This window comes from Helianthus annuus, chromosome 12, assembly GCF_002127325.2.
Source record: "Helianthus annuus cultivar XRQ/B chromosome 12, HanXRQr2.0-SUNRISE, whole genome shotgun sequence".
NCBI lineage: Eukaryota > Viridiplantae > Streptophyta > Magnoliopsida > Asterales > Asteraceae > Helianthus > Helianthus annuus.
Window position 1 is genome coordinate 80,030,956 of NC_035444.2, and position 12,755 is coordinate 80,043,710.

At 30.9% G+C, this 12,755-nt stretch overlaps 1 protein-coding gene across 2 annotated transcripts; it reads right to left on the minus strand.

Annotated features, from left to right (window-relative positions):
• Positions 1 to 285: 285 nt before the first annotated feature.
• On the minus strand, positions 286 to 3,497 carry LOC110912366 (nicotinate-nucleotide pyrophosphorylase [carboxylating], chloroplastic). Of its 2 annotated transcripts, none has more exons than XM_022157066.2 (11): positions 3,335 to 3,497; positions 3,089 to 3,185; positions 2,824 to 2,984; positions 2,589 to 2,722; positions 2,427 to 2,490; positions 2,252 to 2,334; positions 1,426 to 1,509; positions 1,163 to 1,315; positions 899 to 1,075; positions 760 to 827; positions 286 to 627 (listed from the first exon to the last, which is right to left on the minus strand). In XM_022157066.2, exons 2-11 carry the CDS (start codon positions 3,148 to 3,150, stop codon positions 531 to 533), a joined length of 1,083 nt encoding a protein of 360 aa, XP_022012758.1. In that variant the 5' UTR covers positions 3,151 to 3,185; positions 3,335 to 3,497; the 3' UTR covers positions 286 to 530. The 2 variants fall into 2 exon arrangements, with proteins under 2 accessions (XP_022012758.1, XP_022012759.1); XM_022157067.2 differs by lacking the exon at positions 3,335 to 3,497 and adding an exon at positions 3,264 to 3,284.
• Between the last annotated feature and the right edge of the window lie 9,258 nt (positions 3,498 to 12,755).

Consider the following 12,755-nt stretch of genomic DNA (forward strand, 5'->3'; position numbering starts at 1 on the left):
AGAACTCCTAAACGATTCTCTTTGTTTTTTTTTTTTTTTTTTTTTTTTTAAATCTGATATGCATTCAAATCACTTGATAACCCTTTCAAGAATCTAATCATTAACCTAACTAATCATTACACAAAAAATCTTAAGAATCAACTAATCATTTGCACAGCTAATAAACTAAAAAATAATTATTAAAAAATTTGTATATCGATGGACAAAGGCCATATTTTTATAATGAGCAAAAAAGCAACACTAAGCCCAAAGCCCAACTGTTACTGCATATCAAAGTCCACAGACTAGGAGCCCAATTCATCCAAAAGTGTATTCTAAAATAAAGAATTACATGTCTATAGGTATTTGTTAGTTAAATATAAATAAATATAGAAAAAGAAAGTTCAACAGATTCTTTTGTAAAATTTAACAGGTCATGCTTTATGACCTTATTCCTTGGATTTGTCTACAACCAAAGTAGAGAAATCATATCATAATCATGAAACAAAACACTTGAAGGGAAACAAACCGACTCTCGTATTAACAATGAACTATGCTCGTTTTGTGCGCCTTCCAACTTCAAGCGCCAGCTCAGTATCGATTTTCAGGGATATGTCAAGCGCTTTCACCGAGTGAGTCAGCGCCCCGCTGCATACAAGAACAAATTACACAAAAAGCTTTATATAGAATCACATAATTTTGTATATCATAATTAAACTAGTACTTGATTAATAAACGGTAACAAAAGATTTTTAAAGGTTTTCTTAAACGCATTATTACCTGGATATGTATGTCACTCCAGTTTGCCCAATTTTGTGTACTGTTTCCAGAGTAACATTTCCAGATGCCTGTAATACGTTACTTCGGTTATAAACAGCTAAAAAATAAAAACAAATAAAAAATGATAATAGGATTTTACCTCGGTCTCAAACTTGCCACTAATAAGCTCTACAGCTTGTTTAAGCATGGATACATCAATGTCTCCGTCAGGTTGAGGCACAACCATATTATCCAACATTATTCGGCTTAACGAAGTATCGTTTTGGGAAGCATAATTAAGGACCTCGTGTATTTCTTCAAATGTCCTAGTCTCCACCTGTTCATAGAAGCAAAATTAAACAGATTTAAATAACTACTGACGAGGTTCATTGAGATTTTAAAGATGATTTTATAAGTTAGTTACCTCAACACCCATCTGGAGATTATTTTTCTTTAAATAAACGTCAACTGATTTGAGCGCATTCGAAACGCCTCCAGCTATGGAAATATGATTGTCTTTTATCATCACCATATCGAATAAACCCATCCTGTGATTCTGCCCTCCACCTATGAGTACCTGTTAACAGAAAAACACACACACACACACACACATTATTAAGGAAAAAATGTGCAGAAAAATCTTAGGGTTTGTGAGAGTAAAATAAAATAGGAACAAGGGAACTACACCGCCCACTTATCCACCAAACGCAATGCCGGAGCAGTCTTTCTTGTTTCCAAAATGCACGCCGGATGAGCAGCGTCTGCCATGGCCTGTAACAAAATTACCCACTTATGAAAAACCTTTCTAACAAATCACAGATTTAAGCCTAAGAAATAAGTAACTGGTTGTGCCACGTGTCACAATTCTGTGAGTCCAAGATTCTTTTTCTCGCTTCTCTTATTTTACCCCTTTGTGTTTTATCTCTTATTTTTGTAAATATATCTTATCTCAAACTAGCGTTTTATTTTTTCTAAATCTTCATTACTAACTATTTAATATTTCTTTTAGAGTTAATTGCCCGGATAGTCCCTGTGGTTTCACGTTTTTTCACGTTTAGTCCCCACCTTTTGAAAATAGCAGGTATGCTCCCTATGGTTTGTTATTTTGTTACTCGGATAGTCCCCTGAGTAGATGTCAGTTAGTTTGGAAATAGCAGGTATGCTCCCTATGGTTTGCATTTTGTTACTCGGATAGTCCCCTGAGTAAATGTCAGGGGACTATCCGAGTAACAAAATGACAAACCATAGGGAGCATACCTGCTATTTCCGAAAGGTAGGGACTAAACGTGAAACCACAGGGACCATCCGGGCAATTAACTCTTTCTTTTATCAACCCGTGTAACACACGGGTTTCTAACCTGGTATATTATAAAGATAGAATTAGTCAACAAATAGATAATGGTCAACAAATCATAGAAAATCAACGTATCTAACTGATTTATACATACAGTCGTACAGGCCACTCAAAACTCTAGAGTCTTGCAAATTAAAATAAATATGTAAACATTCACACCTTTGTGAGTGTGGCTATGCCACTCATCCTCTGCATAAAGTTGAGCACAACTCTTTCGGCAACAACGATACTGTGCGCCCTTCCTAATAGGTTTACATACGAAACACAAAACAATAATAGTCAATCAATATATGAATTTTAAAAATCTCTATAGCTCATCATGTCTATTGCTTACCATGCACTTTGCCAAACTTTAGTCCTCTAACAACATTATCTCCATCTTTTCTAAACCATTCCACCTGACACCATTTCGAACATCAAAAATCTACTAACTTTCCGTAAACTAACACAAGTTTTAATTTTTTTTATTTTGGTACGGCGTATAGTTTGTCAATACCTTCAAAGTAGGATCAACTTCATTAAATATCATCTCAGCAAGCGCAATCCCCGCAACAATTCCATCATCCTTCGCCAGAAAATACGCCTCGACTTCCATCTCAGTCGGTATTGTGGCCAAACAAGTCACATCCCCTACATTAATTCGCCCAACATATCAACAAAATATGTTACTTAACCATATTCCTGACAATTATTTGAAAATTTACAAAAAAAAAACAGAATAAAAATCAAACCTTTATCTCCAGCATCTTCAGAAAGGGCTAGTTGAATAACACCCTTTAAATCATAAGTCGGGTGAACAGGCGGCTTTACAACAACCGACTCGATTAATTTTTCATGCTTCACATTTGTAACTGCTGTCATTTTAACTACCAGTTTGTTTCTTGAGCAACACCTATTATATCATACAAAACAAACCCTAGTTTCATACACATACAGATACACATAAAACATCATATTGTATCTACTACATATATGAATAAATGATATTAATCAAACCTTGAAGAAGCTATAAGTGGACTAGTGGGTGCAACTAATTGAGAAAAAGAAATTCCAAACATCTATTGAAATTGTAATATGCCCTTAATTTAATTTCCTGCAAGTGAAAGAGTAAAGTCATCTTCTAAAATCAATTAACAAACAAAATAAAGTTGCAAAATGAATTATTGCTTACTAAATTAGTGGCAAAATTCGTGAAATTGGTATCTAAATAATGCAACTGCTTAGGTAGGTTATAAGGATTACCTGGATGATGAAGAACCCCCAAAAACATAATAATAGCAATTTGAGCAGCTTTTAGTATCTTATTCTGTTTGTGCGAATACAATCTTTTTGGATTGGTGGTGTTGCTCTTGCTCCACTAGCGACCTCTGCTCGTTTGAGTTTTGACCCCCTTTTTTTAAACCTAAAGTTCGGCTACCGAGTAGTTACTAAATTCTGTACCCGAGTCTCATTTAACATTAACAAGTGAGCGGAGGGAAAAAAGATAGAAAATATGAAAAATCATGTTCTCGAGTTTCATTTAACAGAGGGAGGGGATGAAAAAATAGAAGAAAATATGACCATATATTCCACCTTTCAAATTGGAGAGATTATGAGAGAAAATTTTCCTTCTCCTCCCCCTGTTAAATGAGATTCGAGAACATAGTGTAAATCTCGAGTTCGGCTCATAACTACTTGATTAGTTAAAACGATACAACCTGATCCATGTAATTGTTGGATTGGAATGACTAGAATCCCTAAATTTGTTGTTTTTGTGTTTACTTAAGGTCGCTAATGTTTTTCTTTGAACATCAAAAACGTGCCACATGCTCTAGACATTTGTACCTAAAGGGTTTTAAATGCTTACTTTTGAACACCTTAGTTAATAATCAGATGTCTTTAAGGTATATTGGTAAGGGTTTTCCTTTACCAAGTGTATGTCTGTTTGGTATATGAATAGAATTGAGAGAAAAATAAAATTGTAATAATCAGATGTCTTTAAGGTAATCGGATGTTTTTCGCTTGTTATGTTTGAATCAAAAAGTTTAGGAGCACGTTTGTCAATAGTTATAAGTTTGAAGTGTTATGGAATGGTCTATGAAGATATGGGTGTTACGCATTTGAATAGCTAAAAAACCTTCGAAACCGCTTAATTACAACAACGACGACAACAACAACAATAACAACAACAACAATATATAATTTTTAAAGTAAAACCATATAGAGTTGATGTGTTGGATGGTTCAACTGAGAGACGACAACACCATGCGACTATACGACAATTTTGATTAGTTGGTGGACCATGATATAAGGTCATAATGTCAAGATTGCATCTCGGTTTACGCTTGACCTTAGAGGCTACACAAATTAACACATTGAGTAACTTGGGTCACATGAGTCATGATCGTGAGTTCACACTTCTCTCTAGGTTGATTTCGTTTGTATGTAAAAAAACAAGATCATACATATATGTATGTATTATAATTTATGTTTAACCTTATGAATTTACATCGAGATAGTTGGTAAACGGTCAACAAGTTGCGCCGCTAACCCATTTGAATAGCAAAACTAAGGTTTTTAAAAACTACGTCCATAGATCACGGAGTCATAGCAATACTATGCATGACTTTTTGAACTCGACTAAGTAGGCCCACTAAGGTTTTTAAAAACTACGTCCATAGATCACGGAGTCATAGCAATACTATGCATGACTTTTTGAACTCGACTAAGTAGGCCCACAGCCTCTGGCGCCAGAAAACCAAAAGTATCAAAAGCAAATGGTATAAACACGTGCTGGATGTCAAGGCATGCTTTCTCGTGTTTGGTCACTTTACCCGAAGTAGCCTGACCCACGGGTCAGTTAAGAAATTAACAAGTGCCTCTTTCTTATCAGAAATATCAGCGCGCCTGAATAAGTAAAAAACATCCCTAACCAAATCATGTTGGTATTTGAACCCCGGGAGCTCTCTACAATGAACTGCATGCTCCCCAAAAGAATCCAAACACGCCTTATGACAAATAGGGCACACCTCATCAGCTGGGAATAAAGGAATCATGAGGCGATACTTAAAGATAGTACGGTACTCCACCGGCGACATATGTTTGCCTAATCATTTAGTAATTAATAGTTTATATAATTTAAAGTTTAGTATATGATATATAGTTTGATATAATGTGTATCATTATTTATCTTTATGGTTTACAATTTATGTTTAATCACTTAATAGTTAATTGGTTTCTCTAATATAAAGTTTAATCTAATCTAAATATTAATAGAGGACTTCAACTAATGCTACATGGCAATCTCTCTTTCAACCTCCCAATTTTACTTTTAATTTATTTAAAAATAATTTTGTTGTTGTTATTATTATTATTATCATTATTTACTGTAAATTATCTCAATTTTAATATTTATGATCTCTCCCTCTAACTTTAATCAATATTATATATTTAAACATCTTCCTAATAATATAAAATGACATTAAAAATTATGGTTTATTTAACCTCTTATAAATAAAACTAATAAAGTTTTTCACTAATGCATTGAAAGTCCTTTTGATAAATGGTGAATTTTGATTATGTATGTTTACTCATGGTCAACTATGGTTATGTTTGATGAATTTAAATTGTGTCTAATTAATTGAGACTATTACTGATAAAGTATCATTACGTGACCAATTATAATTAATCAATAATATACAAAGATTAAGAAACAAGAATTTTTTATAAATATGTTACGTGAAATATACATAATATATAGAGATTAAAAAACAAGATGTTTTAAAACTAAAATCATAAATTAATTTTAACTTTATAATATCATTACATTTAGAGTTTACGTTTATTAAAGGCATTAAATATTTTTTTATAAAAATATAGTTTATATTTCCTAAACCTGTGCAATAAAAATCATGAATTATGAAGGTATAAGATTATAATATTATTATATTCTTTAACCATGTGATAATGATTATATAAAAGTTTATGATTTATATTTTTTATATTTAACCCATTTAATACACGTTTTATAACACCTATAAATTAAATTAAATTAAATCAAATATATAGTCAATTAAGATTTTTTTATATCCAACCCTGTGATACACCAACTTATATCATGTGACATTTTCTTCTTTAATATAGGTCTTTTATTATTAATTATTATTATTAATAATATAATATAATAACATAAAAGATATTTTCTAATAATTCTAATATTATTATTATTAGTTAATATATAACATAATTTAAAAGTATAAGGGAGGGGCTCATGCGAGAACCACCCTTATTGTGAGAACCTTGAGGACCAATGTGAACACAACCTAAAATAGCTAAAAAAACCTAAAAAAACCTAACCCCCACCCCCCCCCCTCAAAAAACCTAAACCCCCCACCCCCCCCCCAAAAAAAAAAAAAAAAAAAAAAACTAACCCCCCCCCCCTAAAAAATAAAACCTAACCCCCCCCAAGCTAAATGCTAAAAAAAACCTAACCCCACCCCCCCCCCACCCCCAAAACCTAAACCCCCTCCCCCACCCCCCAAAAACCTAAACCCCCCACCCCCAAGCTAAAATGCTAAAAACTAAACCCCCAAAAAACCTAAAAAAACCTAAAAAAATCTAAAAAAATCTAAAAAAATCAAAAAAAAATCTAAATTTTTTTTTGAATTTTTTAATATTTTTTATGTTAAAATCGCTACTTTTAGAAGCCAAAAATTTTTATTTTTTAAAATAAATTAAAAAAAAAATTTTGGCTTCGAAAAGTAGCGATTTTTTTATAAAAAATATTAAAAGATTCAAAAAAAAATTTTGTGTGATTTTTAGCTATTTTTAGGCATTTTTAGCTATTTTTACCTATTTTTAGGCATTTTTGGTTGTGATCTTCTCCCTATATATATATATATAGGGAGAAGATCATGCGAGAACCACCTCTTATTGCGAGAACCGCGAGAACCAATGTGAACACAACCAAAAATGCCTAAAAATAGTTAAAAATCACACAATTTTGTTTTAAATATTTTTTATATAAAAATCGCTACTTTTCGAAGCCAAAAATAAATTAAAAAAATTATTTTTTTGGCCACTAAAAGTAGCGATTTGAGCATAAAAAATATTAAAAAAAAATTAGATTTTTTTTTGATTTTTTTTGATTTTTTTTAGATTTTTTTAGGTTTTTTGGGGGTTTAGTTTTTAGCATTTTAGCTTTGGGGGGGGGGTTAGGATTTTTTTTTGGGGGGGGGGGGGGGGGTGGGAGGGGGGTTTAGGTTTTTGGGCTAGGGGGAGGGGGGTTTAGGTTTTGGGGGGGGGGGTGGGGGTTAGGTTTTTTAAAGTTTTTTTTAGCTATTTTAGGTTGTGTTCACATTGGTTCTCGCGGTATAAGGGTGGTTCTCGCATGAGCCCCTCCCTATATATATATATATACATATATATATATATATATATATATATATAGTGAAGGGTTCAAATGAGAATAATTTTTGTAAGAAAAAAAGAAGAAGTTTCAACCAATAAGAATGCTTCATTTTACTTTATTTAATATTTGCATTTAATTTTAATATAAGGGTATATTGGTAAACTTACATAAATCATTAATTTGTATTCTTACCTTTAATAACTAACTAAATTAAATTTGTAACTACTTTTCAAAATATATACTTTTTCCAAATTAAAAAAAAACAACTTAATTTAAAATGTAAAAATAAATTACTAGCTATGTAGGATAAATTACGAGTTGTGTAGGATATATTTCGAGGCGTGTAGGATAAATTTCGACTGTGTAGGATAAAATTTTATAATTTGTAGGTTATATGTAGGAAAATTTTGATATGTGTAGCTTTTGTAGATTATATTTAGAATAATTAATGATTAGTTGACTCATTAATTAAAGAGAGAAAAATTAATGATATGAGTTATAAATGAAATATTATTTTACTAATATGTATTTTCTTATTTTTTCTTCTCACATTAAATTTCTTCTCAAATGAATCTTCCCCTATATATATATATATATATATATATATATATATATATATATGGGGTAAGGTTATTGTAAAAAAAAGGTTAAAAGTGTGAGAAGTGTGAGAAATATTATGGAGATGACATCTGTCATCAGTCTAAATTAATTCAAAAGGGTAAACAAGTAATTTTATCATTGATTCAATTAATTCAAAATATTCCATAACCGCCACCTTATTTATAGAAACATGATTTTTTTTTAAAAGATCTCTATAAAAACACTACGAATAACACTGCAACCACCATTCATCACGTATATAACATCATTCAATAAGTATATAACATCATTTTAAATATCTCTATAAAAACACTACGAATGACACTGCAAAATCCTTATTCAGCACATATATAACATTATTCAATAATTGTATAACACCATTCAATAAGTATATAACACCATTCAATAAGTATATAACACTATTAAAGACACTACCTCCATTTCCAGAATGTGTTCATAGTATAATGTTCATAGTATGGTTATTGTACATGGTGTTTTAAACCTGCATGCATGATGTTTTACATCTGCATGCTAGTAGATGTTCCAGATTTCATATTTTAAAACACCATGGTGTTTTAAAACCTACATTCTTGTAGATGTTCTTCGCATGTTCATCGTATAGTGTTTTACACCTGCATTCCAGTATGTGTTTAAAACACTACGCTTTGAATCACAATACAATTAAAACACCACTGTATGAACATAGACAAAACATCATGGACTAAACATCTGATCGAAACATATTTTTTTCTATATAAGTATAGCAATGTGGTACTCATATTAAAGATAAAAAACACTCTTTTTTAAAAAAAAAGTTACGTATAAAAAGTTATTGACGTTTAAAAAAGACGGGGGAAGTTGCATGTGCATTAATGTTAGTTTCTTAATTTAAAAATATTAAATTTACATGTATACCCTTAATCTAAAAAATTAATATGTTTAATAGTAAACATTATTTATAATTTTGCCATTATGATCTCAACCATAATGGTGTAGATTCTTTCTTACCTTTCTCACAAAAAACCACTTTTTTACAGGAACCTATATATATATATATATATATATATATATATTATTGTTGAATTTAGCTATAATTATTAATTAATTAATATATAACATAAAGATATTGATTTAATTCGCACGGTTTTAATATAATTCTAATATTGTTTTATTAATATATATATATATATATATATATATATAATATAAATTATTGTTGAATATAGCTATAGAATCTTGAAGAATTAACGAATATATATTTTTGAATTTAAGTTAATTTTCTAGTTAATAAATTCTATTTAACTTATGATTGTTATTTATTTACGATCAATCATATATATAAGCTATTTTTCATTATTGTAAATAAGATTTACATAGCGCCTTGAGTTTACGTTTGATCGGTTAAATAAATTATGGGATGAGTTTAGTTTTTTTTAGTTATTAACAATAAAAAATATATAAATTTTAGTATTAAATAGTGGAATCCCTCGTACAATACGACATGAATTCAGCTTTGATCGGTATCAGTTTGATTCGTTATGATACCGTCATTCGATATAGCAACCTAAAGAAAAAACAAATGGAATAAAATCCTAAACATTAGTATATGAATCTTGTGGTAACTTAAAAAAATAAATTATACTATTCTTTGCATAAAAAACAAAATATGATATCAAAGTGAAACTCATTAATGAAATATGTGCTCTAGCTAATATTAAGATTTAGACGTACTAGCAGATTTATCAAGTGTAGGTTTCCATTTCAATTATTTACAATTCAAGTTGTCTAAATTGTAAGTTTTAACTTACGCATATATTGATAACTAACAACAATTATCTGTGGTATATTACCATCTTAAATTGTGTTAATTTATTTTGATTTTCTTCAAATTTCGAAGAATTGACATTTTTCTGATTATGGGTATCTTAAGCAATTATTTTACGGTATTTATCATTTTTATTTACATGAGATATCTTCTTTATTCAGTTCGTGTAGCACACGAGGTCCACAACATAGTATATGATATATAGTTTAATATAATGTATATCATTACTTAAATGTATAAAAGTTTTAATAAGAAAACATGAATGAAACTTGAGAAGGATAACGAAATTACTGATCAATTATTTTTTTAGTAATCATCACACTTGTAGGGAAGATTATTATACAAGACAATCTTAGCGTCCAAAACGTAGAAGAGACAATTTAGACTGTTGATTTGCAAGATCAATGGTTGAGATTAATTGCTCCTCTAAGGCCATATAATTGAGTAGGTTTACGCTTATCTTCATCAAACACAATTATAGGTCGTATCTGTGACAACCCTCACTAAACCAGGTATCCGTACGACTTAATTAATAATTAATTACTGCTTAATTACTGTGCTTACCTGAAATTGTGGATAAACTGCTACTTGAATGTTGATACATGTACATACTTGCATCACACTCTATTTACTGTCACTACATTATTTACATGCTGAACCTTAGTGACAAACATGATGCACAAAAGCACAGTAGCACTATGAACGGATAACCTATTGAACGTGCTGTCATAACTAGCACCAGGCAGATACTGCCTCTAAGGCCTGTATGATCCTGAGATAGTTTACTACACCAATAGTGAGTGTGGAGATACAAGAGTTGTAGAACTGCGTCTCTAGGAATAAGTTACAGTGATCGGATGTGCCTAAAACATGCTCTAAGTACAAAATTCAGCACTTTAATTAACCATTCAGCTTTTAGCTAACTAATAAAGTGCCAAAACATGAGAAAAATATTATTAGACACTTTCCAAAGTGTCGGGAATAAGTTGTATCACTAAAATTAATATTAACGACACTCCAAGACCATTCAAGTGTCAAGGGTCACCTACAAGGAAGCTTGGTGCATTCGGAGCTCGAAGGACCTCACCTCATTGCTTTTATCCATCATTTTGCGTCTAGATTCTTCCCTAGCCTCGAGCTAGTGGTAAGTTGCTTGAATCACCCTCTCGAACTATTTTAAGATGGTTAAAATGATATGTAACGGTTAAAAGTCATGAACATACAAGTTGATACATAAAAGTCTACTAAAAATGCAAGTAATGATGGTTAAAAGCTCGAATGTTGTGTAAATCTTGTAGTATTTGATTTGTGTAGTTATTTAGGCCCGATCTATGTTGTGGTAGCTCGGATCATCGTTTAACCCGGATTGGTCATGATCATGGATTATGACATAAAGCTTGTTTAAATGTAACAAGGGTTAAGTGATGAAACTCTACCACACATCAAACTTGAACTTGTGTGAAAATGATTTTACTTACGAAATAGTGTTTAAAACTAGTAGATCTACGGATCTACAAGCGGTATTTTCAAAAGACCGAGTGTCAAAGAAACCATATTTTCTAAAAATGGATCTTACATGAACAAGAATGATTTTAGAACACACGAGTGTGTAACACATAAAGTTTCGACAAAATAACTATTTTTGTAAAAATTTACAAGAAGATGTAAAGACGGAATTTCTTTAAAAACGAGGTTTTTATGAAACCGGATTAATATATATAAAGATCCACTAAAAGTAATGAGATTTACTTCATAGTTTTGGAAAACTACAAGTTCATATAATCTTTTGCGATTTACATATTTATTTACTAGTTTGTTGTTCTGAACATTGTTTTGGTTAAATGAGAAAGTTGTTGATTTGGTTTATAAAAGAAAATGATACGCTTGAAAGCGTGGCCACCTCCCGTTACAAAGGAAACTCTGGCGAAATTTTTCCAAAAACCTAACACTTAGAATTATTATCACCACAAGTGTTAGAAATACTTTTCGAATTGTTTTCAAATTACAGATTTCGCCACGACTTTATCTACAAAATATCGGAGGTGGGATTTCACAAAATAAAACTTGGTAAATATATATTTAGTATATATTTTTCATACGTCACGTGATATGTGTTTATGATTATTTTGTGAAGTACACAAATATTATTTTTAGGGTAAAAATAATACTATCGAATGTTAACGACTCCAAAATAATACGAACGCTTTCACGATAAATATACAAGTTACACCGGTAATTATTATTACCACTCGATCGTTAAAATGTAACTTACACATTATTAAGGAAATATTTATGAATGCGTATGTTGTCAAGGTATTATTTTGAGAAACTTTTATGTAATAGAAAATATAATATTTTGAGAAAAATATTTATATTTCGGAGTTAGAAATAAAATATATTTTAAGTGAGACTTAATAATATACTTCGAACACACATGTATTAAATCCCCCATCCATGGGAAGGAAAATGATTACCAAGTATTTACTAAATATAAACACGAAATAGTTGTCTAACTATTTCCCAAACTAGAAACGGACCTCGGGGTGACTTTGTGCCCAACGCATAAATATGCTAGGTTTGAGTCTCCCTACTTGCACTTCACACATATCAATGGCCTTGCAAACCATTGGTGATCTCTTTTTCCTTATTTGCTACATACCAGGATTTTTATACTTACAAAGGTTTATTTACTCACTTACACATGAACTCACTCAACATTATTGTTGATTTTTCAACTTACATGTATTTCAGGGAATTAAAGGATCTGGCGCGGTATGACACGTTTTTTCCCGCTGCACTAGTTACGAGGTCATCCGGGTTTAGGGAATGTGACTCTTTCCTGGACAAGT